This window comes from Aphidius gifuensis, linkage group LG5 (assembly GCF_014905175.1).
Source record: "Aphidius gifuensis isolate YNYX2018 linkage group LG5, ASM1490517v1, whole genome shotgun sequence".
NCBI classification, from domain to species: Eukaryota; Metazoa; Arthropoda; class Insecta; order Hymenoptera; family Braconidae; genus Aphidius; species Aphidius gifuensis.
In genome coordinates this window covers 20139987-20164242 of record NC_057792.1, presented here as the reverse complement: position 1 = coordinate 20164242, position 24256 = coordinate 20139987, and the positions used below count along the sequence as shown (strand labels likewise).

The 24256-nt window shown below is 24.8% G+C and overlaps 9 protein-coding genes and 1 long non-coding RNA gene across 15 annotated transcripts; 5 read left to right on the top strand and 5 right to left on the bottom strand.

The window, feature by feature from the left end:
• Nucleotides 1-368: 368 nt before the first annotated feature.
• LOC122858392 lies at nt 369-1473 on the top strand. 3 transcript variants are annotated; one of them, XM_044161269.1, is made up of 4 exons: nt 369-535; nt 597-803; nt 882-1160; nt 1289-1473. In XM_044161269.1, the coding sequence occupies exons 1-4, from the start codon at nt 497-499 to the stop codon at nt 1358-1360; spliced, it is 597 nt and encodes a 198-aa protein (XP_044017204.1). In that variant the 5' UTR covers nt 369-496; the 3' UTR covers nt 1361-1473. The 3 variants fall into 3 exon arrangements, with proteins under 3 accessions (XP_044017204.1, XP_044017202.1, XP_044017203.1); XM_044161267.1 differs by having other exon boundaries at nt 597-1160; XM_044161268.1 differs by having other exon boundaries at nt 597-1160; nt 1271-1366.
• On the bottom strand, nt 1370-2353 carry LOC122858393 (peflin). Its single transcript, XM_044161270.1, has 4 exons — nt 2235-2353; nt 2005-2170; nt 1637-1915; nt 1370-1565 (listed from the first exon to the last, which is right to left on the bottom strand). The coding sequence occupies exons 1-4, from the start codon at nt 2241-2243 to the stop codon at nt 1474-1476; spliced, it is 546 nt and encodes a 181-aa protein (XP_044017205.1). The 5' UTR covers nt 2244-2353; the 3' UTR covers nt 1370-1473.
• A 315-nt stretch (nt 2354-2668) lies between these two features.
• LOC122858390 (PHD finger protein 12) lies at nt 2669-5752 on the top strand. The gene is made up of 3 exons (XM_044161264.1): nt 2669-3081; nt 3175-3374; nt 3458-5752. The coding sequence occupies exons 1-3, from the start codon at nt 3034-3036 to the stop codon at nt 5094-5096; spliced, it is 1887 nt and encodes a 628-aa protein (XP_044017199.1). The 5' UTR covers nt 2669-3033; the 3' UTR covers nt 5097-5752.
• On the bottom strand, nt 5690-7921 carry LOC122858391 (ras-related protein Rab-35-like). The gene is made up of 4 exons (XM_044161265.1): nt 6786-7921; nt 6538-6691; nt 6188-6458; nt 5690-6118 (listed from the first exon to the last, which is right to left on the bottom strand). Exons 1-4 carry the CDS (start codon nt 6835-6837, stop codon nt 5990-5992), a joined length of 606 nt encoding a protein of 201 aa, XP_044017200.1. The 5' UTR covers nt 6838-7921; the 3' UTR covers nt 5690-5989.
• Nucleotides 7922-10439: 2518 nt separating this feature from the next.
• Nucleotides 10440-11747, top strand: LOC122858389 (39S ribosomal protein L21, mitochondrial). Its single transcript, XM_044161263.1, has 4 exons — nt 10440-10671; nt 10798-10935; nt 11212-11532; nt 11615-11747. The coding sequence occupies exons 1-4, from the start codon at nt 10569-10571 to the stop codon at nt 11713-11715; spliced, it is 663 nt and encodes a 220-aa protein (XP_044017198.1). The 5' UTR covers nt 10440-10568; the 3' UTR covers nt 11716-11747.
• Nucleotides 11748-12301: 554 nt separating this feature from the next.
• LOC122858387 (xaa-Pro aminopeptidase 3-like) lies at nt 12302-15503 on the bottom strand. The gene is made up of 6 exons (XM_044161262.1): nt 15332-15503; nt 14084-15034; nt 13647-14009; nt 13034-13563; nt 12533-12658; nt 12302-12459 (listed from the first exon to the last, which is right to left on the bottom strand). The coding sequence occupies exons 1-4, from the start codon at nt 15378-15380 to the stop codon at nt 13394-13396; spliced, it is 1533 nt and encodes a 510-aa protein (XP_044017197.1). The 5' UTR covers nt 15381-15503; the 3' UTR covers nt 12302-12459; nt 12533-12658; nt 13034-13393.
• A 525-nt stretch (nt 15504-16028) lies between these two features.
• On the bottom strand, nt 16029-17503 carry LOC122858386. 3 transcript variants are annotated; one of them, XR_006374293.1, is made up of 6 exons: nt 17390-17503; nt 17025-17209; nt 16688-16777; nt 16545-16611; nt 16343-16414; nt 16029-16131 (listed from the first exon to the last, which is right to left on the bottom strand). It is a non-coding gene; the product is annotated as an uncharacterized LOC122858386 (long non-coding RNA). The 3 variants fall into 3 exon arrangements; XR_006374292.1 differs by having other exon boundaries at nt 16545-16777; XR_006374291.1 differs by lacking the exon at nt 16545-16611.
• Nucleotides 17504-17626: 123 nt separating this feature from the next.
• Nucleotides 17627-21280, top strand: LOC122858383 (amidophosphoribosyltransferase-like). Its single transcript, XM_044161258.1, has 3 exons — nt 17627-18156; nt 19291-20664; nt 20741-21280. Exons 2-3 carry the CDS (start codon nt 19327-19329, stop codon nt 21011-21013), a joined length of 1611 nt encoding a protein of 536 aa, XP_044017193.1. The 5' UTR covers nt 17627-18156; nt 19291-19326; the 3' UTR covers nt 21014-21280.
• On the bottom strand, nt 21238-24085 carry LOC122858384. 2 transcript variants are annotated; one of them, XM_044161260.1, is made up of 3 exons: nt 23803-24085; nt 22299-22468; nt 21238-22232 (listed from the first exon to the last, which is right to left on the bottom strand). In XM_044161260.1, the coding sequence occupies exons 2-3, from the start codon at nt 22458-22460 to the stop codon at nt 21270-21272; spliced, it is 1125 nt and encodes a 374-aa protein (XP_044017195.1). In that variant the 5' UTR covers nt 22461-22468; nt 23803-24085; the 3' UTR covers nt 21238-21269. The 2 variants fall into 2 exon arrangements, with proteins under 2 accessions (XP_044017195.1, XP_044017194.1); XM_044161259.1 differs by having other exon boundaries at nt 23788-24084.
• LOC122858385 (mitochondrial cardiolipin hydrolase) lies at nt 22648-23721 on the top strand. Its single transcript, XM_044161261.1, has 3 exons — nt 22648-22975; nt 23090-23280; nt 23358-23721. The coding sequence occupies exons 1-3, from the start codon at nt 22749-22751 to the stop codon at nt 23558-23560; spliced, it is 621 nt and encodes a 206-aa protein (XP_044017196.1). The 5' UTR covers nt 22648-22748; the 3' UTR covers nt 23561-23721.
• Nucleotides 24086-24256: the final 171 nt, after the last annotated feature.

Genomic DNA, 24256 nt, shown 5'->3' with positions numbered 1-24256 from the left:
TTTATTTAAAAATATATTTTTGTTTACATACTAGTTACTTTTATTTTTGCCTTTGTCAACAAAGGGATTTTTGCACACTTAGTTAAATCACGTGATGAAAAAAACGATTTCATTGGCAGTTTAAAATATTATTGGAAAAAAACAAAACAAAACAAAAGACGAATTTGAAGAACCACGTTGTCCTCTCATCGTTCTCATATCTCACACACAAAAAGAAAAAAAAAACAAAAGAATAGCTAAAATATTTCAAGCTGCAACAATTTCTTTTTCACAACAAGAAAAATATATCTTAATAATTTGGATAAATTTTATTGAAAATTAATTTATCATAAAGTTTTTAAATTAAATAAACAATATAAGAGTGTAAATGTTATAAAAATTAATTAAATAAATTAGAATTTTTATATGTTCTTTGGCCACGTGTTGCTGTTCAACAAACTGTGATTGTGTTTTTTTTTTTCTTTTCTTTTCTTCTGAAATAACATTTGTGATAATAATGGAAGACTTTGATGTTGTCACCGAGTTACGAGCAAAAGTAAGTTAAATTTTATACATAAATAATGAATAATATATTAATTAATTAATTAAATTTTCAGTGGTGTTGTATTTTGGAAGATGAACTAGAGTGTCCAATTTGTTTTGAAATGAGTGCATCAGCTGAAATAATTCAATGTATAAATAGTCACAATGTTTGTAGCAATTGTCGTGTTAATCTCTTAGTATGTCCAACATGTGATGGACAATTTATCACAACACGCAACAGAGTAATGGAAAAATTGATCAAGCAATTTGGAGAAATGAAGGTATTGTTGTTATTTATTGTAATAATTTATAACCAACATGTTGCAATTAATTTACAATTATTTACTATTCACTTTCAGTCATCATTGATGGATCCAGAGAGTGACAAATATCAACGAATTAATTCAAACAAAAAATCAGTCAGTTGTCAAACTGATCCAGAGCCTAAAATTGTTACTGCCTCTGTTAAAAGCCAGACAGACACAAAAATACAAAGATGCATTGACACACAAACTGATTTTTTGGAAAAAGAAACAAATCAATCAAACAATTCAACTGATCCTCACAATGGTGATAAAGTATTAAAAAATAACGTTGTCTCATCAATGTTACCAAAGCTTGAAGTAGTTGCTGAAGAGGTAATTATCATCAATAAATTATTATCATTTTGGTTAACTAAATTAACAAAAATTTTTAAAGTTTATATGCATTTTATTTGTTTTTTTTTTTTTTATTTTTTTAAAAAAAGCAAATTATTTTTGTCTAGGTAAAGCCACCACTTCGCAGAAGTACCAGAATCAAATCAAAAATATCACGTTACTCTATAAATCAACGCTGAGACCTCATGTAGTTATGTAAAATATTTTATTTTTTTTTAATTAACATAAATTTTCACGCTTGTATTATAAGAAAAAAAATAGTTTTTAAGTTAAAGATAGAAAATTTTATTACTTAAACACTGCAGCTTAATGCGACTGTTAGAAAATCTTCAAATGATATTGATATTGTACCAGTTTGTTCATTATCACGTGTTCGGAATGCTTCTAAAATAAAAAAAAAAAAATCCAATATTCAATAATCATCATGCAGAGCAAATAATTAATGTTATTTTTACCTGTAAATTTTTGTATTTGTACACAAAGTACAATGAATTGATCAACTGTGATACTTTGATGTTGATTAAAATCACTTTTAGCAATTAAATACTTGATAAATTCTTGTGAAAATCTGTAGCCCATTTGTGTAAAAGCTGCTGATAATTCACTCTCTTGAATACTTCCTGAATTGTCATGATCAAAACCACGAAAAACTCCAAGCCAAGCATTGATATAATTATACAATGCTTGAAATTCAGTAACATTAATTGAGCCAGTTTTTTCCTTGTCAAACATACCTGTATAAAAATTAATTGATTGACAAATATAATAATTGACAAAGTAATAATTGATAGTTGAGGAAGACCAACTGGTATCGTTTAATTACCAATCATTAATTTACAAGCAGTATCAGAAAATGTTCCACCTTGACCATTTGCAAGAGCAGCTTTAAGTTCAAGTGAACTTATTTTACCACTTCTATCACTGTCAACAGCTGAAAACCATTGTTGTACTTCTGGGCTCACCTGGACATCAGTATTTGCTTGGATATTCTGTAATAATAAAAATGTAAAAGCTTGTAAATTTTATGTATTTAATTTTTAAAATAAAACTTACTGAATACATATTGAATTTAAACAGTTTAATAATTTTAATTAATCATTCATTCATTTGACATAGAATTAAGTCGAATTAATTTAATTGACTTGACGTTTGATAAACATAATAATATTTACTATTTGATATTTTGATAATCGACTAATCGATTTTTTAGAATATCGAAGAGAAAGGGAAATTTTATTTTTGACATTGCGCAGTGTCATGCGTGATTATTGATAAATTTTTTAGGATTATTTTTTTACTTTGATTTATTATTTATAATTATTAAATATTATTATAAATATTTTAATTCAAATAATTAATATTAAATAAATGATAAGAAGACTAAAATTAAAGCCAACTTTTTCAACAAGACAATTACAAATTTACAACTTGATGAAAAACCCTAGATAATTTGGGGAATAATTTTTTTTTCCTTAATTTTTATTAATTAATAATAATTAATTTGTAATTAGAAAAACAATTTTAATATTATAGAAAATATAAGGATATTTTCAGGAATTGATAAAAAAATTTAGGCTTAAAAAATAAATATCTAGTTTACACTAGCTAATTGGAAATTTGGAATTTGGAATGCAGTTTCGAAGTAAACAGTGTAAAAATACATAAATATACATTTTTCGATGGGCTGATGAAGAAGAGCTTGATGGAGCTGATAGTCTAACAGACAAAACCCTTGGATTATTCTAAATTGTTCTAAATCTTCAAAGGCTTTTTATCAATTGAAAAAAAAAGTTACATCAACAATTTCGAAACAATAAAACGTAAAATATAATTAAATTATAAATTATATAAAATGGGTACTGTAGAGTATGGCCTATCATCAAACGGAGGATTGATGCCTGTAAGTAATAAATGAAAATTTAATTAAACCACATGCTTAAATGCTTAAACATATTTATTAATAATAATGTTTTAATTTAACAAAATAATTTAGCAAATTCAAGCTTTAATAGCACCACCAGTTTCTGAAGAAGTTAAATCAAATAAATATAAAAGGAATAGAGAAGATAAGCGTCATCCATATTTCAAGAGACCTGGACGTGGACATAATAGAGATTCTTGTGATGCTTGTCGTGATGGTGGTGAATTAATTTGTTGCGACAAATGTCCAGCATCATTTCATCTTCAATGCCAGTAAGCAATTAAACCTTTCAAATTGGCTTTAACTGATTAAAAATAGTTTTTAATTTATTTTAATAAATTTTTCATTAAACTAGTGATCCACCTCTTGATTCAACTGACATACCAAATGGTGAATGGATGTGTCACTCGTGTCGTTGTTCAACAAAAAAAGATAAAGAAAATTTAAATGGAAAAAAAAAAAATAAATCAGCACTTGAAGTACTTGCATTTGCTGCTGCATTAGCAAATCCACGTGAATTTGAATTACCACGTGAATTAAGATTACCAATAACATTTCCTGGAACTGATAAAATTGATGTAACATCTGGTAAACGTGGTAAGCAACAAAGCTCACAATCAAATAATGGAAAATCTCATTGTTTAGATTCTGGATTAATGGTACCATTACCAGCAAGATTATGTTTTGAATGTGGTAAAAGTTGTAAAAAAGCACCACTTATTGCATGTGATTATTGTCCACTTTATTTTCATCAAGATTGTCTTGATCCACCATTAACAGCATTTCCAAGTGGTAGATGGATGTGTCCAAATCATCCAAATCATTTTATTGATCAAAATTTATTACAATCATGTAATGCAACTGATCGTTTAAAGCTATGGGATCAATTTGCTAATCGTCAAATTGATCCACATGCTATTAAACTTGAATTTATCAAAAAAGCATATGCAACTAATCCATTATTTCGTGTTAAACTTGGTGTTAATGGTAGAACTAAAGTTAAAGTACCAGAAACAATTAAATATCATTATAGAAATCCAACAGAATTAAATTCAATAAATACAAATCGTGATAAATATTTTATACGTCCAAATATTGATACAGCAACAACAACAACATCATCAACAAAAACAAGTACAACAAATAAGCAAAATGATAATAATTGTATCAATGAAAATTCAACTACCAATGATGACAATGTTGATGATAATGATAATGAAGTTATGGAAATAAATGCAAATAAAGATAAAAAAAATATAAATGACAATGAAAATCTATATGTAAATAATAATAATAATACAAATAAAATTAATATTGATTATGGTTATACAATAAAAGAAGGTGTTCAATTATTAGAACGACCAGTATTAGAAGCACTTGCACAACAAAGATTAGAACAAATATTAAATCCTCTTGGTAATGATTATGATATAATAAATGATAATAATGAAGCAAGAGCAGCATTATTTCCATTAAGTAGAAAACCAGGACCACCAGCATTTATGATTAAAAAAACATTGACAATTGGTAAAGGTACAAATTGTGATGTATCACTTGATAATTATGGTTATTGTAATTCAATATCATCAAAACATGCTGTTATATTTTATTGTGAAACAACAAGACGTTATGAATTATTAAATTACAGTGAATTTGGTACAACTGTTGATAATGTTTTTTATTCATGTGATTATACATCATTATCAATTAATCAAGATAATAAAAATGATGATTTATTAACTGATAATTGGCAATCATTTAAAACAAATAAAACATCTAATTTATCTAAAAAAATTACTAGTAATAATAATAAACAACAAAAACAACAACAACGTACTCCTTGTAAATGTTCTGTACTTGATCAAGATGATGAAAATGAAGTTTATACACAAGCTGGCTGGGAAGGAAGTGCTATTGTTGCTCATGGTTCAATTTTAACATTTGGATGTTTAGTATTTGTTTTTAGTACTGTTAATCCACAAACGAAAAATTAATACTTCATAAAAAAATTCATATAATATTGATCATTAATATATATATGCACATTTTTAATTATTTTTTTAAAAAGAAATCTTTTTTTTTTTTGTTGTTTTATAATGAATTTAATTCATGGAAAAATAATGTTAATATTTGTCGTTTGTCTGGTACATAAAATGACAATTACACAATTAAATTTTGCTACTTAATTATTATAAATTTTTTTTTTTTCATCCTGAAATTCATAGTATTATTATTATTATTTTAATTTTTAATTATCATTAAGAATTATTGAGATATTGATAATGAATTTTTTTATTTTTTAATTGAATTTATTTGATGGATTATCACAGACTTTAATCATGTCTTTGCCTGTAAAAATATTAATATTAATTGTTTATAATTAAAGATATTAAATAAAATTTAACAATTATTTTTTAAATAATAATACTTGACATATTAACATTTATCAAATATATTTAAAAATTGTAAATTATTATTTTCTAAAATAATACAAATTTATTTATATTTTTTCAAATGTTTTTTCTTTTCTTTTTTTTTTTTGTAAATAATTTTTATTTTAGAAAAATTGTCAAATAATAATTCGATGTTTTTTTTTGTATATTATTTTTTGTTTATTTTTGTAATTAGCATTATCGTTATTGAGATCCCTGTGTAGCTAAGGAAGATATGAAAATTTCGTTAAATTAAAACTTCATCACAATTTACACTTAATTATTATAAACACTGATATTACAAACTTGACACTTGTTGTGTTCATTTTTATACATAATAATAAAATCATAATAACTTGACGTTTTGATATTTATTTATAATTATTGATTTGAAAATTTATTTGTATAAAAAAAAAAAATATTGATAATAGTAATTAGGTATAAATTGAGACACGTTAACAGCATTTTTTTCGATGTTGTTTTGGTTTTTTAGTAAGATCCAATGTGTCATTATTTTGAATAGCTTGACGATCTTTTCTTTCTTTTTTAGTTTTTAAAACTTGACGAGTTATTGCCATAAACATCTGTAATTAAATAAATTAATAAACAAGATAAATAAAATTGTTGATGAATTTAAATATTGTTAAACTTACTTCTTCAACATTAATATTATCTTTAGCTGATGTTTCAAATAGTTGAATACCCATTTGATTAGCAAAACGTTGAGCATCTTCAGTCAGTACAACTTTAAGATTTGGAGCATCATTTTTATTACCAACTAAAACTTTATTAACAATGTCACAATTATGATCAATTTCATGTAGCCAACGTTTAACATTTGCAAATGAATCACCACTTGTTACATCATAAACAACAATTACACCATGTGTACCACGATAATACGTTGATGTTATTGTTCGAAATCTACATAATTAAATAAACTATATTAATATCATCATGATAAATACATTTTTTTTCCTTATTTAATATTGTAATCTGTTACCTTTCTTGACCAGCTGTATCCCATATTTGAAGTTTTACTCTATCACCATCAACTTCAACAGTTCTAATTTTAAAATCAACACCAATTGTTGTTATATAACTTCCATTAAATGTATTATCTGCAAATCTAAGAAGCAGTGAACTTTTTCCAACACCTAAAAACAAACATTAAATATTTAAGCTTTTTAAAAAATTCCCATTACAAGATCACAGTAATAATAATAATTTATTTTTCATAAAGATAATTACCACTATCACCAATGATAAGAAGCTTAAACAAATGATCATATTCTTTAGCCATTATTTTCCTCTATATTTTATATATATTAAATATAATAATCAATTGTAATTTTTTAAGCTAAAAAATTATTACAAACTAGTTGCTCCAAGTAGAAAAAAATTAAATTAATTTATTCAATTTGTTGTTGATGATTTTTTAATTTTAAATAAATAACTTTCAATAATTATCAAGTGTTGAGTTGTCATGACATGAGTATAATATTGTTTATAAAAAAATTAAAAATTTATTAAATATTAATTGATAATTTTGTTGACTATTAATACTTATGATAAATGATTTTTCAAGGTCTTGTGATATTAAATCATGCCATACTATTAAATGAATATAATATCACTTTTTATTATCATTTATCACTATTGGGAAAAAACACAACCACAACTGTGCATGACGCCTATGTCGAATTGTCGACACCCTTTTTAATGCTTGTCACACAAAATTATAAATTATTTTCCTGATAATTTACTTCCACTAATAAAAAACAAGAAAAAATTATTTTTTAATTAAATTTTTTTTTTTTTTTTTCTATAGATTATATAGTTGTGTGCACTTTGTTTAATTTTTTTTTTTTATTTAATTCATTGACTCAAAAATGAATCATATGTGATTTTTTTAATTTTTTCAGTCTTGTTTTTTTATTTTTTTTTTGGAGTTTATTGATCTGAATTTTTATGTAAATAATTTTTGCTTGTTTTTTGATAACTTTTAAGCATTTAATGGAATTTATTATTAATTATAAATATATAATATTCACAATGGTCAAAGATCCATAAAAATGATTGTAAATTTTAGACCGTTTTTTTTATCTTATTTTTTATTTTTATGTGTACAATAATAATATAAATTATGATTAAGGTGGTGTGAGTGCTGTACTAGTCATTGAACTGTTGGATAAATTATTTAAATGTTTTTTATACTTGTCAGGTATTTTTTTATGATAAACAATAAATTTTTGGATTAATTAATGTGTCACTTGGTTTGATGTTGAGGGGTATTTATTGTTAATTCGTTGTAAAAAAATTGGAGATAAATGACTTTGACTTACGCTGTCAAGATTAATTGGCAACATAGGGCGGCCATTGACTGTTTTCAATGTAAACATAAAGGCAGTTTATACCAGACATTTTTTAAACTTTAGCGCTTCAGCATTTTACGGAGAGAAAATCGAAAATTACGGAGTAATACGGAGAAAAAAAAAAATTTCCATCGATATTGATAGCTTGACGAAATTTTTTATTTTTAAAATTGCTTTTCCAACTGTCAAGTATCTTTGCTATATGGGCATAAATATTTCAACAAGAGAAGAATTAATTGTCATAATATATATTATTGTTCAATGGCTTTTATAGCTGTAAAATTTGCTGTTAATTTTTTCTACTTGTTAGTGGTCATTGATTTTGTAATTAGTAAAACTTATAATATGTAATTTGGTGTATAATCAGTTGGGTAAATAAAGAAAATTATTATTATTATTATCTTTTATTAAATTATTATCATATGACAGTATCGAGTAGTACTTAAATCAATGAAATTTTAATTTTTTTTATATTATGATAAGAAAACACAATAAATTTTTTTAATTGACTAATCATCATGATTGCATAGTCTCATAAATTCAATATTATGTGATGCCAATAATGATTTGAAAATACCATTACAATCTTTAAAAGAAACTTTTACACGTACTATATCTTTCTGGAGTTTCGTTAGTTTAGATAATTCTTCGACAATTTTAATCGTAACATTTGTATTTTCAATATCTAGAAATGATAAATTTGGTAAATTTTCAAAAAGTTTAATCACTGATGTATTAGAAACTTTAGAGCAATTGCATAAATCTATATACCTCAATTGTTCATTATTAATTAAACATTGAATTGATTCATCAGTGATAAAATTATTTGTCGTTTTTAATTCATCGAAATCATCTAAACCATTAAGATAGAGCCGTTTCAATTGACTCATTTTTTTGACTGCGAAAATACCATTATCTGTTATATTTATTCCAAGTATCATTATTTCTTCTAAATTTTTAGCATTATTACCGAGATTAATTAATAATTCATCTGTATCACCACAACTCCAACTAATATCTAATGATTTAAGATTTTTTAAATTCCCGATTGGAGACATATTGATTTTGTTAATCGCCATTGGATGATTATGGGCCGGGAGTAATAGTAGATTCGTTATACTTGTTGTTTCACTTATTGACTGAATTATTGTTTGACTCAGTCGAAAACCAGATACTTGTAAACGTTTCAAAGTGATCAACCGAGGGAATACCTGAAAAATAATTATTTTTATTAAAAACTAAATTAAATGTTTTTATTCTACATCAATAATTATATTTATTAAAATTAAACTTACCGAAGCCAATGAATCTGGTAAGAACATACCGGTATCTTCCGAATTATATGAAAAATGTAAATTTTTCAAGGTTCCACCCACTTCTTCTAATGACTTGACCAAAGTCATTGGCAGCGTTGATTTTTTACAATCCCACCAGATTCTTAGCTCTTCAAGTTTACGCATATTAGAAAAAACATTTTTAAAATCGTCATCTTTTATTTCTTCAAATGCTACTGAAAGTTCTTCAAGGCCTGGACAGTTTTTATTAATCAATGGCATTATTCCGGAAACAGGATATTGTGCTACATTGAGGTGCGTTAAGTTATATCCACAGAATTTAATTACATATTTTAGATCATCAAATTTGTCATCTGATAACTCCCAAAATGTATATTTCGTAAAGCATGAAACAACAAGTTCACTATCTATATCTTTGCATACTGAAAAATAAATTAAATATGTTATCTTTAGTATTTATAATAATGATGATGCAGAATTTAATTTTTATCATAAGTTGTTATTTTCTTACTTTTTTTGAGTCGTGGTTCATGAACAAATATTTTAGCCATCTTATACATAAGATTTCTATGCAGATTTTTTAATTTCCCTGCACCTTCTGCAGGATGCATTTCACAATCATCAATAACTTTTTCAGCATCTCTAATCATCTTTTTAGTTATTACTAAATGTAGAAGCGATCTGTTTGACAATGGGGTCGCCTATCGGAAAAAAAATAACTTTATTAGTTTTTAATTTAATTAACAATAAACAATAAGATTAATTTAATTAATCTATTGCTAAATAACGCATAATTCTTTTAATTATATAATATAAATTTTTAAACTTACATTTTGTATATTCAAAACGTCTATTCTACGCTCTCTCATAAGCCTTTCTATTTGAGTTAGTCTATCCATCTCAGCTTGTTGATAAGTCTTCATATTTTAAAGTTATCTAATTTATTTATAGAGAAAAAAAAAATTGATGAAATATGTTTATCTCTAATAATTTTGAAAAGCTTGATGAAAAATCCTGAAGACTCGTAAGCACTAGATAACTACTGTAAAGACTGTAAAGCTTGATTGAACTACGGAAGCCTTTTATACATAAAACCGGCAGAAGAAAATCATGAAAAACCTTATGCACATGCGCGAATAATTGCAGCCACCTCTACGCCAGCTGACGACATGTCGTAACTTCTCGTAAGGCGTGTGAGTGTGAATCTAAATATGTATGTATGTAGTGGTATGTAAATTATAAACAGATGTAAATAAAGCTTAATTTCTCCAACCCAATTGTTGAAAACACAATTATTTTTTAGGCTAAAAAAAATATTTAAAAAACACCTAGGAAAATAATATAAAGTTTATAATAAAATAATCATGGCTGCTATTGCAAGGTTAACATCTAGACTATGTGGAATTATTAATAATCAAATTCCAAAAAATTATGCACCAACATTTATCACAGCTTTGAGCAATACAGGTTTGATCAAATTCTATAAAAAAAATCATGTCAGTCAAATTTTTGGCTTGACAATAAAATATTCATTTGATTGCTATTTTTTAATTTTTTTACATAACAAGTGTTAATTGCTTATATTATTTACAGGACGTCAATGTAATTTGATGCAAACTGCTTCATTAAAAACACGTGTAGAATGGATACCAAGAAAATATAATTTTCAACAACCGGAAGAACAAACTGTTATAGAAGATCATTCTGAAGCTGAGGACAAATTGTCAAATGGTAATTGATAAATATCAAAAATAAAAAATAGTATTATTAATTACAAGTAATTGTCAACAATTTCATCAATGTCATTCAATTTTCTTGATGTAACAACAGCTTGGATGGCTTGACAATTGTTGACACAATTTTGTTGATAATTTTTTGCTCTTTTTGAGGCATTTTTATGTTAAAAAAGTTGATCAAGTTAATTTATTTAACAATGTTAAATAATTGTTTAGCAATGCTTGTCTTGTAAATAATTTAATTGTGATTTAAATTTTTTTTTTCTAACAGAAATTGTTGGTGTAATTAATGATCAAATAAACCAACAGTCAACAAGCAGATTATTTGCAGTTGTTCATTTGTGTGGAAAACAACATAAAATAACAGATAATGATTTAGTAGTGGTACAGGGATATTGGCCACCAGCTAATGGAGATAAAATAAACCTTGAAAAAGTATTATTGGTTGGTGGTACGGATTTTACACTTATTGGTAGACCAATATTGAATCGTGAATTAGTCAATATTCAAGCAACTGTTATTGAAAAAACATTGTCACATACTAAAACTCATTTTAGATATAAAAAAAGAAAACAATTTCGCAGAATTCATTGTAAGTATTGATTTAAAATTTATTTTACTTGAATAATTTATTTATTTAATTTATTTTTTATAATTTATTTGTTGTTTTTTAGTTAGAAGAAGTGAACACACTATCATCAGGATTAATTCAATTACCATCAACAGACCAATAGATAAACTCCAAGAATTTGAAGGTTTAGACAAAGTTTATTAAATTTTTGTATTGAAAAAAAAAAAGAAAAACATTTTTTAAATAAAATAGTAATTATTAAAATTCATTGAATCAAAAATTTGTTATATTTTGGAAAGAAGAAGAAAAAATATAATTTGAGAAAATGATTTTCCTTGTTGAATTAAAAACGTTTGATTTTTTTATTTTCTTATTGATTTTTTTTATTTGATTTTTTATTAAAAAAAAAAAAAATGTCTTAATTTTTTATTGAGACATCAATTATCGTACATAGAACAATTTTTTTTAATTATTTTTTTGGAGCAAAAAGATCCTTTGCTTCACCTTTTTGCTGTCATTAAATTTGTCGAAAAAAATTAATTTTTTTTTCTTGTTATTATTTAGTAATTAAATTTACAAGCTATTTTTATTTTCTTAAATTTTTTCTTGAAAGAAAATACAATTAAAATACTCTTTTTCTAAAGAATAAATAAAATACTAAAATTAAAAAATATTTCTATTAAATTAAAGAAAAAATCAATTATTTTTTTGTACTAATTTTATTAACACATTTTTTTCTGATAGTAGTATTAACTATTTATTAACTATTAATAATATTGAATGGCTTTTTCCTCATCTACTTGATATTTTCAAGTTTAAAAATTTGGTGTATGTCATCAACAACTGGATGACCAAGATTCAAAGCATAATAAACTGTGATCCACAGTTGTAATGAAAATAATGAAAATATAATTCCAAAAAAACATGAGTAAAAAATGGCAATTGAAGCTTTAATTTAAAACATGAAAAAATGGTGTTAATTATTTTTAATATTTCAATTAATAATAATGCAATTTATTACCCCATTCTTTGGAAGTTCGATGAAACACTGTACGTCTTTCACCATCCCAAAATGTTTTTTGAATATTATGCAATGTTCCACGTTTTGCAACTGGTCTTCTACTTTCATAATATGACTCATCATGAACTATCATATTGTCAAAAAAAAATATTAATTAAACTTACACCTTCAAATTTTAATTTTATTTTTTCATAAAGTTTCAGTAATGTTTTATTTATTTTTTTTAATTATACATTTGAAGTTTTAGATATTTTATAAAATTTATTTATTTATGTAAATTAATTATTTATATATTTGAGTAGTGTTTAATTATTTTGTTAAAATAAAAAGTTCAAGTTACTTTTTTTTTATCAATAAACATTTAATATCAATTTTAATAAAAAATTAACAGTTGAATAACGAAATTTGTAAACAAAATTATTACTAATATAATTGCCAGAGAAAAAAAAGTTCATAAATTTTTAATTTATTCAATTTTTTAATTAAAATTTTTTTGCTTACAGTCAATTAGCAAGATAAAAAAATTATGCAAAGATATGCATAATTGACGTTAAATGACCAGTATAAAATTCACATTTATATACAATTCTATTTGTTAGAATTTCAATAATTTTTACATTACATTTTAAAAATTAAATTCCCATAAAGATCATTTTATTATTGTTTTAAAACCCAGCACTACTTACTACTGCTAATATCTATCCAAATAAAAATCTATAAATCAATAAATTCAAATGAAAATTTCGTCTAATGAAAAGATAAATCTCCAAGTTTAAAAAATCAAATTTGTGTAAAAAATTTAGTATATCTAATATCGTTATTAAAATTATTTTACTATTGAAAAATAAAAATTTTTTTATTTTAGTCAAGATTTCGTTTGGCAAGATCTTCAATATCTTGAATTTCTTTTGGGCACATTTTCGTTAAAACATCTGGTCCTTGTTCTGTAATTAAAACATCATCTTCAATACGAATTCCTAGTCCATGAAATTCTGGTGGAGCTAGATGATTTTTCGAGTTGACATAAACACCTTTAAACAAAAATTAAAAAACATAAACTCCTCATCCAATTTAACATCATTTCGAATATAAAAATAAGTAGATAAATAATAACCTGGTTCAACTGTGATAATCATTCCTGGCTCAACCTGTACACCACGTGATATTTTACCACAATCATGAACATCCATTCCCAAATAATGACCGACATGATGAGGACAATATGAATAAGCAGCACTACGTAATTCATTATCATTAAAATTTTTTGGAATTAAATTAATTTCTTGTAATCTTTTGCCCAAAAGCATACACATTTCATTAAACAATTGATCAAGTGATGGAAAATTTTCCAATCGTTTAATCAATGTTTTTTGTACATCCAATACAACTTCATATAAAACACGTTGATAATCAGTAAATTTACCATCAATTGGCCATGTTCTTGTTATGTCAGATGAATATCCATGATACTCACATCCTATCAACAAAATAATACCATCAAAAAATCATATTTATCTAATTAAATAATTGAAAACAATGATGATTACAAACCTGCATCCATTAAAACTGTATCTCCATTTTTAATTATTTGATTGTTTGTTATGTAATGAATAATATTAGCATTATCACCAGCTGCAACAACTGGTGGATAAGCTAAAAATTCAGCTCCTCTCATACGTGATTCATAATCAACAGTTGCAAATAGCTGATGTTCAGATATTCCAGGTTTACCAATTTCTATTGTTTTTGATATTGCAGCAGATGCTATTTCACATGACTGTTTCATAATATTTATTTCTGATGATGATTTTACAACACGAAGTTGATGAAACAATGTTTCAGGTGTTAAAATTACATCTAGCTTTGTTTTTTTAATTATTTGATTTAATTTTTTATGAATATCTTGTGATATTATATTTTTATTATCATACCATATTGTACAATTATTTTTATTAGCATTTATAAATGATGTCATGAATGATTCAAAGTCAGAAACGTCAAGTGATTCATCAATGTTAAATAATTTTGTTGCTGCTTCAACTCCAGTTCTTGGACCATCCCAAAGTTCTGAACGTTCATCTTTTTTTTGCATGAATATTGTTGATTTATAATTATTGTTTGGATTTATTGTTAATACAAGAATACTATCTGGTTCTTGACAACCAGTAAAATAATTAAAGTCTGTATTTTGACGAAATACATATGGAATTTTATCTGACATGTAGACTTTACTTGATGAGGGTATTATTAAAATATGTGTGCTTGATAAATTTTTAGAAGAATATTTTTCTGATAGAATTTTTTCACATAATTTTGATCGTCTTGTTTTGAATTCATCGAGGGAAATACCAGGTGTAATTTCACCAGGCTTTACAAGGTGTGGATGGGTTGATGACGTTGGTTGACCAAATAAAGCTTTTTTATTTCTACAAATTTTTTGTGATTTATTTACTTCTGAATTTTGTGGTATTGTTGAAAATTTGTATGTCATCGGAAAACTGCCTGTAAATATTAATTATTAATTTTAATTATATTAAATATCAAATTGAAATTTTAATAATATTTTTTTCTATTAAATTAACAGCTGAATTAAATACACTAAATCATTGATTTTATTAATTAAAAAATCATACTAATTTTTAGTTTGTTCTTTGAAAAACAAATTAAAATAGGATGGGATAGTATTTAAAATAATTTTAAAAAATAAATAAATTAATAATGACAGTATGTTTAACCTCGATTAATTATCATGTATATTTTTTAAATATTTTTTTTGATGAATGAAAAGTTATTACATACCAAATTTTTTTAGACGAAATCGAACAACTTTTTCGAATGTAGCTAACATTTTTTAATGTTATTTATTATAAACAATAATACAATGTTTATTTATATCTATTTTTAGGGTAAATATTTATGTCAATAAACTTGGTGTTGATAAACTTGGGTCTTGGATAAACTCACATGGTACATGAAGCGACCTTAAGGTGTACCTACACAAACAGCTTAAATAAACACACGTGAACGTTAATTATTTATAAATAAAAATTATAAATATACAATAACAATTTAAAATACTGCTTTTGATTATTTATAAAATTAATTACGATAGTAAATAAAGGGCTTCATGATTAATCTGTTAAATCTTTAACCAGATTTTTCTCGACTTTCTGAATGACATTTAATTGCAACTTTTTTTTAACGAAGTAACAAACAATTTTAATAACATTTAATAATTTTAGATAAGCAAAATGTCTTAATAAATTAATTCAACAGGATGCAATTTTTTTTACATCTCCATTTTTTTTTAGCTGTAATTATAAAAAAGTGTGCAACAAAATACACCAGAAACAAAATAAACTATAAAAATAAAAGAACCTGCTTGTTGCAAAAGGGGAAATTTAAATGATTGAAATACAAATTTTTATATTTTTATTTAATAATAATTATTGTATATTTAATTCTCAAAATTATACTAATTACAATTGAATGTTTTATTTTTTTTTCTCCAAGTAATGGGATTGTTGTTGAATAATCCTCAACAGAAGTTTGAGACCATGAACAAAATCTGGAACTGGTATCAATGAATCCAATTGAAACTAAACATAAAAAAATAATCAACAATTAATAATTTATTCAAATTGTTATTTAAAATTAATCTAAATACATTATTTAATTAAATTTTCAGTCCTATCATTAAATATCATTGGATTTTTCATAAAGAATATTTTTTGGCTCTATTCGAATTTCATCATTTTATATAATTTTTTTAATTAATAAATTATTTAAAAACATTTTAGTATAATTTACCTTTTTTGTTTTATTGAATCATCACTTGACCAAGAAATAATCTCTAATTGTTATTCAATTCTTTTGGACAATCTGTAATTGAAAATTATTATTGAATAAATTATCTTGTGTTGAATTATAATTTAAAAAAAATAATTTAATATTTTATGGAAATGTTGATGGACCAGCAAGTCTAACAAGAAATCATGTTCATGTTGATTACCTTGGTACAGCATTTTAATGTGGCCACTTTTAAGCCCCCAAAAAGCCGAAAGGACTCCTCGTCGACTCTAATATATAAGAAAAGAATCGACTCGAAAAGTGGCGTAGTTTTTTAAAATACATATTAATAAAAATGATTATTACCTTTTGAAATTTCATGTGGACATATACCAATGCCAGGAAATATTTATCAGACCCTTGTGTGGCTTGCAAGAACAATCATCATGACGCCACCTTGAAAAATCATCAAAAAATAAAATTAAGTAATTTATTTTTATAAATTAAAAAAAAAAACTTTTAATCATAATAAAAATGTCGAAATAATATTTAGCGATAAATAAATTATGATTAATCTATTTGATGCAAAATTAGTTCGTTATTTTAGCAGTACTTTTACACCAGGTAGACAGGATTGTATCAACCTGGCTCTAACGTATGCATGTTTTATTTCAAATAACAATATAATTAATAATGTTGTTACCTTGATGAAATATTTTTAACTTGATGATGCATCAATTCATCTTGGATTTGGTTGTAAAAATTCTACATCATAGACTCAATTAACAATTGGCTTTTCACGTTAGCAAGACTGCACCATCTCGTCGCTTGGGTCATCATCATGACCACCAACAACAACAAAGCGTCCATGACTTTTGGAAGCACTACCTGGTGGAAAACCATTAATAAGAAGATTAATTAAAATTTTAAACAATTGTTCATTTAGAATATTGAATTTCTAGACATGTGCTCCAAATTTGAAAGCATGGCACATTCAATTTGTTAAAATATAAATATAATTATTTTAAATTATTTAACAATACGTTATTAAATAATGAAACTACATACCTTTTTTCATTTTTATTAATCAAATTAATTAAATATCAATTGACTTGTATTTTTCTGATAACTGATTGTCAGCAGATCAGTGGATTCAGTGAGCTCCAGCAAAAGCAAGCAAAAGAATGCCGAATGGGACGAATCATCACGTGGTCTAGCTCCAATTTGGAAGCGGTAGAAACTAATAAAGTCATTGACTGATTTCCGGTAGCCATTTAAAGTTAATAAAAAAATAAATTATAAAATTATCAACAATAATAATTCATTAAATAATTGTTATTTAAACAAATTATAAATCATTTTATTTTTATTTATAATTATTATCAATTTATAAAATTTAAAAAAGGAAAGTATCTTGAATTGTGGTGAATTTTTTTATAAATAAAATTTAAAATCATCAATCGACTTGATAAATATAATAAATATTATAAATTATTATTAAACAATATACTAGTAAATAATAATGTTTTTATTTATTGTTATTGCTTATTAATAATATTGAATTTTTCTTTTTTTCAAAATAAATATCAATGCGCAGCACTCATTGTCATGCGTGGAATAATTTTTTAACAAAAATCAACTGTGTAAAGTAGCCAAATAAAAAAAAAAAATTCCATTTACATCATGATTTGAACAATCAGGAATTTCCAAGAAATAAGCGTGGATATGCAATACGTAGAAACACGTGTTGTTTGCTAAAAAAAATATTTTGTTTATTAAAATTTGACTTGTCAATTTTTAATTACTCATAATTATCGAGACAGTACTAATCAGGGGTAAATATTAATAATTAATTTTACAATTATATTTTATTAAAAATATTTAATCAAATATATATTTATTAATTAAACTATTTGTGAATAGTTAAATAAATAGTAAAGTCATAGCTTAATCAAATACTAGAATTTTAGCATTATAGCTCATGTCATATTCGCGTTATTCGGCGCCCAAAATCAGTTGATGTTATCGGATTATATTTTTCCTATCACGTGCTACTAAATTCAATATAATAAAAAAAAAATTTCTCATTAAATTATATCTACGTCGTTAGTTTTTCGGTGATTAATTTTCAATAAAAAACAACGCGTGGGGTCCAAAGATAATATACAACCAATCACAACAAATTCACAATTAATTTTTATATTTTACATAACAATTTTAAATTATTTAAACAAAATAAAATTATAAATTTTTTAAACAAAATTTTGTATTGTTTATTTAACTATTATTTTATTTAAATAAATTTTTTTTTCACCTGTAAAAACAAGTAGAGTTAATTATTTATAAATTTTAATTTTGAGTAAAAAAATTATCAATTTTTTTAAAAAATATTTTAATTTGTTAAATTGTTTTTTATATGTTTTTAAACATTAGTTATTTTTTTTTAAAATAAACAATACAATGAGTTTATTTTAAGAATTTTAATCAAGAAAAATTAATTAGCAACAGGTGATTTTAATTTTTGAATTATTCCAAAAAAAAAAAGAAATGAGCTATCAAATTTACAGAGCTTTGATTATCATGATAAATGATGAAACTGTTCTATTATTTAATCAACATTTAAACAAAATAAAAAAATATATATGCAGCCTGAAAAGTAATATTAAAAATATAAAAAAACAAAACATGATATACTATCTGGTATTCGTGGGGGGTCAATAGTTTACAAGAAAATATAAATGAAGATAATTATTTGCGTAAAATTATTTGATTAGAGTTTAATGTTTGTGCAATATTTAAAATACGTATATAATGTTAAATCTTGTTATTTTATTTACTGACCTCGAGGGTGCTATTTCAACACATTCATCTGATAACAATAAACATATTTTTTTTTGTTCTACATATTGCAATTTATAATTTAAAAAATAAATAAAATAGAATAAAATTTAATTTATTTTGTTCATTAGATTTTAAGAGACACAATAAGTGTTACATTAGTGACAATGGAAGCTTGTTCAGAATCAATATCTCATTTAACAGTGAGTGGTGATGGTGATGATGATAATAAAATGGAAAAAAAACAAGCAAGAAGTAAAGGTGAAACTCGTGGACAAAAATTATCTGGTTTAACTCATGAATGTGGTGTTTTTGGTTGTATTGCTGCTGGTGATTGGCCATCACAAATGGATGTAAGTCAAGTTATTTGTCTTGGTCTTGTTGCACTTCAACACAGAGGTCAAGAATCAGCTGGTATTGTAACAAGTCAAGGTGTATGTGCTAAATCATTTCATGTACATAAAGGTATGGGAATGATAAATAATATATTTACTGATGATAGTATAAAAAAATTACGTGGTAATCTTGGTATTGGACATACACGTTACAGTACAAGTGCAGCAAGTGAAGAAGTTAATTGTCAACCATTTGTTGTACATACTGCACATGGAGCATTGGCTGTTGCACATAATGGTGAATTAGTTAATACAGAATCATTAAGAAAAATGGTACTTGGTAGAGGTGTTGGTTTATCAACATTATCTGATTCAGAACTTATAACACAAGCATTATGTTTAAATCCACCAGAGGGTGAAGTTAATGGACCAGATTGGCCAGCAAGAATTAAACATTTAATGCAACTTGCACCATTATCATATTCACTTGTTATTATGCAAAGAGATAAAATATATGGTGTACGTGATCCATATGGTAATCGTCCATTGTGTATAGGTAAAATTGTACCAATTGGTAAACTTGCTAATAATGAATCAGATGATGATGATGATGCTGATGGTTGGGTTATATCATCTGAATCATGTGGTTTTCTTAGTATTGGAGCACGTTATGTACGTGAAGTATTTCCTGGTGAAATTGTTGAATTAACACGTGAAGGAATTAAAACAATTGACATTGTTGATAGACCTGAAAAAAAACCACAAGCATTTTGTATATTTGAATATGTTTATTTTGCAAGAAGTGATAGTATATTTGAAGGACAAATGGTTTATTCAGTACGTATGCAATGTGGAAGAATGTTGGCTATTGAATCACCAGTTGAAGCTGATATTGTTAGTTCAGTACCTGAATCTGGTACAGCTGCTGCACATGGATATGCAAGACAATCACAAGTACCATTTGCTGAGGTACTATGTAAAAATCGTTATGTTGGACGTACATTTATTCAACCAAGTACAAGACTAAGACAATTAGGTGTTGCTAAAAAATTTGGTGCACTATCAGAAAATGTCAAAGGTAAAAGATTAATTCTCATTGATGATTCAATTGTCAGGGGTAATACAATTGGTCCAATTATTAAATTGTTACGTGATGCTGGAGCTAAAGAGGTAATTTAAAATAACTTAATTCATTTTAAATTATTAAATTTTATTTATTACAAATTGTTTGTTTTAATTTTAACAGGTTCATGTGAAAATTGCTTCTCCACCTCTTAAGTATCCTTGTTACATGGGTATAAATATTCCAACAAGAGAAGAATTAATTGCAAATAGATTGGATAATATTAAATTAGCTAAACATGTTGGAGCTGATACCCTAACTTATTTATCAGTTGATGGACTTGTTGAAGCTGTCAGACATGGTATGGATAATCGTGAAAGCAGTTATATTGGTCATTGTACAGCTTGTCTCACTGGTGAATATCCTGATGAACTACCAAGAGATCTTGATTGGTAGATTAACATTATGGAAAATCAAATATTATATTTTTAAAAATAAGAAAAAACATGACAATTTTGATGATGATTAATTTTTTTATTAATTTTTTGTATTGCAATATTTTTTTTTTGCTTAATCTTTTTTTTTTTTTTTTAATTATCAAATTGTCAAATTTACTGATTCTTTATAATTAATCTATTTTTTAGAAAATATATTTGTAATAAATAAAGAAAAATGAAAAATTTAATTATTTACATGAAAAAATATATGAAAATTAAGAATCTTTTTTTGTTTTATCTGTTTGTAGCTTCATTAAACATGCTGATCTTCTAAATCTTTCAGATATTTCTTGCATTTTTGCTGCTCTTTTTTGTTGTTTTGAGGGTGGTGTATCATTTACAGTTTGACTTGTGGATTCTTTTGATTTATTATCATCAACAACAGCTTCGTCAACACTCTTTCCAACTACATGATCATTTTTTAAAGATTTATTTTCATCAATAATTGTAGTCATTTTGCTACAAGATGCTACTTCAGTATCAATTATTTGTAAATTTCCATTATCTTTAGATGAACTAGCTTTTTTATTATTTTTCAAAATTAAATTATCAACACCTGGATTATTTTTTGATGTTTTTTTATCAACAGATATATTTTTTTCTGATGTTTTAATGGTATTTGAATTTTTTGAACTACTTGGTGCATCAATTCTTTGTAAATTTACTCGAAGAATATCAGAAGAGTTGGCAATTTTTTTCTTATTTAACTCTTGACTTTTATTTTTAACAGTATCATTTTTTGTTTGATTAATTTTATCATCAGCATCTTTATTTTTATACATAACAAATGGATTATCTTCATCTGAATCTGAATCTGGCTCAATACCACGTTGTCTTTTTTCTGTTCTTTGTTTTTGTTTTTCTAAATAATCATTACGTGCTTCAAGTCTTTCATTTCTTATTTTTTCCCATAATAATAATGCATCTTGTTGATATTTTGGTGGTACACCAGCTTCTTTAATTGTCTCAATATTTGGTATACAACTTGAACAATTTGAATCACCAAGAACTTCTAATCTTGGCTTAACAAATACCCGTTTCATTTTTAATATTTTTTTAGTTTTAGTATTATAACGAATATTTGGTGTTTTATCAAATACTGGATCTTCTACTTTTGGATTATCTTTATCAAACAGCATACAAGTACCAACAGCATCTTCATAAGTACCTTCATAATGCTAAAATTTTAATTTTCATTAATAATTGCGTTGATATTTTATTTTAAATATATTTTTATATCTTACCCGTCCATTTATTCTCATTATTGGATGCTCAGTATCCAATCCAATCATGTCCAATTGAAGTTTTTCACTGAGAAATGCATCATTACCAGATGTACTTTCAAATTCAACATAAACAATTGTTTCTTCTTCGTCATCTTGCAGTTCATCATTATCAAATGTCATTATTGAAACTGAAATAATTTATTTTTTAATTAAATTTTACAAGTGTTAGTTGTCAACTTGTCAGTTGTCACCATAAAGTGTGTGTCAATTGTGATTGGGTTATGATTTTAATTTTTATGTAAACATGGGTCATTAGTCATCACTGAGTAACCCCCTCTCCTTTTTTTTTTTTTTTTGTGTTATTCGACACCCTACTCATTAAAATATGTATTCATAGACAAAGCTTGCAACAGTATAAACAAAATAAATTCATCATCAACACGTTGTTTTAATTTTCTATCAACAAAAATGTTATCAATTAAACGAGTTGTTGTTGTTGTTATGGCTGTAGCTGGAAGTGAAATTGCTTGGCAATTATGGAAAAAATGGAAAATTCAAAATGCCATTGATAATAATAATGAGAAAAAAAAAATTTCAGAAGTTCTTTTGTTTTCTGATCAAAGTAGTTATTGTAGAAATCATGCAAATAGCAGAAAAGCTTGTGGAAAAAATATGTGTGCAGTTGCAAATGTCAAGTAATAATTTTTTTTCAATTAATTTATTTTATGTTGATGATAAATCAACATGAAGAGAGTATATTATTGTTTTTTATATTATTAAATAACTAATGAATTTTATTTTTTAATTAGCCGACTGGTTCATTACATGAGTATGGCAAAAAAAACATTGGATTTATCAATGTATATTATAACATGCCATGATCTTGTTGATGCTGCAATTAAAGTACGTGAAAATAATGTTTGTGTAAGAGCAATTATTGATACAAGTATGGCTGGTAATTCAGTTTGTGGTGATCAAATTAATCGAATGAGACGTGCAGGTTTGTTGACTCTATTTTTCTTTAAATTATATTTGTCTACAATAATTTACAAGCTAATTGTGAGTTTATTTGTTTAGGAATAATAATACAAATACATGGATCAAATGCAAGTTTAATGCATCACAAATTTGCAATTATTGATGAGGAAATAATGATTTATGGTAGCACCAATTGGACAATGCAAGCATTTTATGGAAATTATGATAGTATTTTAATTACAAATGATGATGTTTTTGTTAAAGCATTTTTCAATGAATTTGTGAGAATTTGGAAAAAATAAGTCATACTCTGTTTACCAGAAAACAAAATACAAACAAAAATAATTATTTGATAAGTAAATTTAACTTAAATAATAGTTGTTAAATCATTCAAGAGATTATAGGAGTATTGTTTTTCATTATGGATAAATTAAAAGTATAATAAATCATCATTATTTATAAATGAATTTTACTATTTTTCATAAACCCATTTTATAAATAAATATTTAAAAAAAAAATTAATATTTACTTAATTAATGCTAACTTGTGGATCAGGTCTTCAGGTTGAATATAAAAATTGATAAGCAATTTTTTGACAATTATTTACTGATTATAAATTAGTCAACAATAGTCAACAATAATCAAATTTAATTTTCATAATATATTAAGGTCACTTTATACGTTGAATTTTATTAATTAATTGCACTGTAAAGGCAGGTGTCCACTGTCAATTTATTACCAGAAGAAAATAAATTTTCCCATTGATATCTGGATTAAAAATTTACATAGTTGTTTCTATTAATAGACAGTGGAAAATTATTATACAATTATTATAAACATACCTATAATATATAATTGATAAAAAAAAAATTGGAAAACTTGAGAGAAAACAGTGAAAACCACCCTTAAAATAGTTAATAAATTAGTGCAATTTTAGGACATTAATTTCAACTAATAAATTATAATAAATTATAAGCATTTTCATTTATTTTTTAATA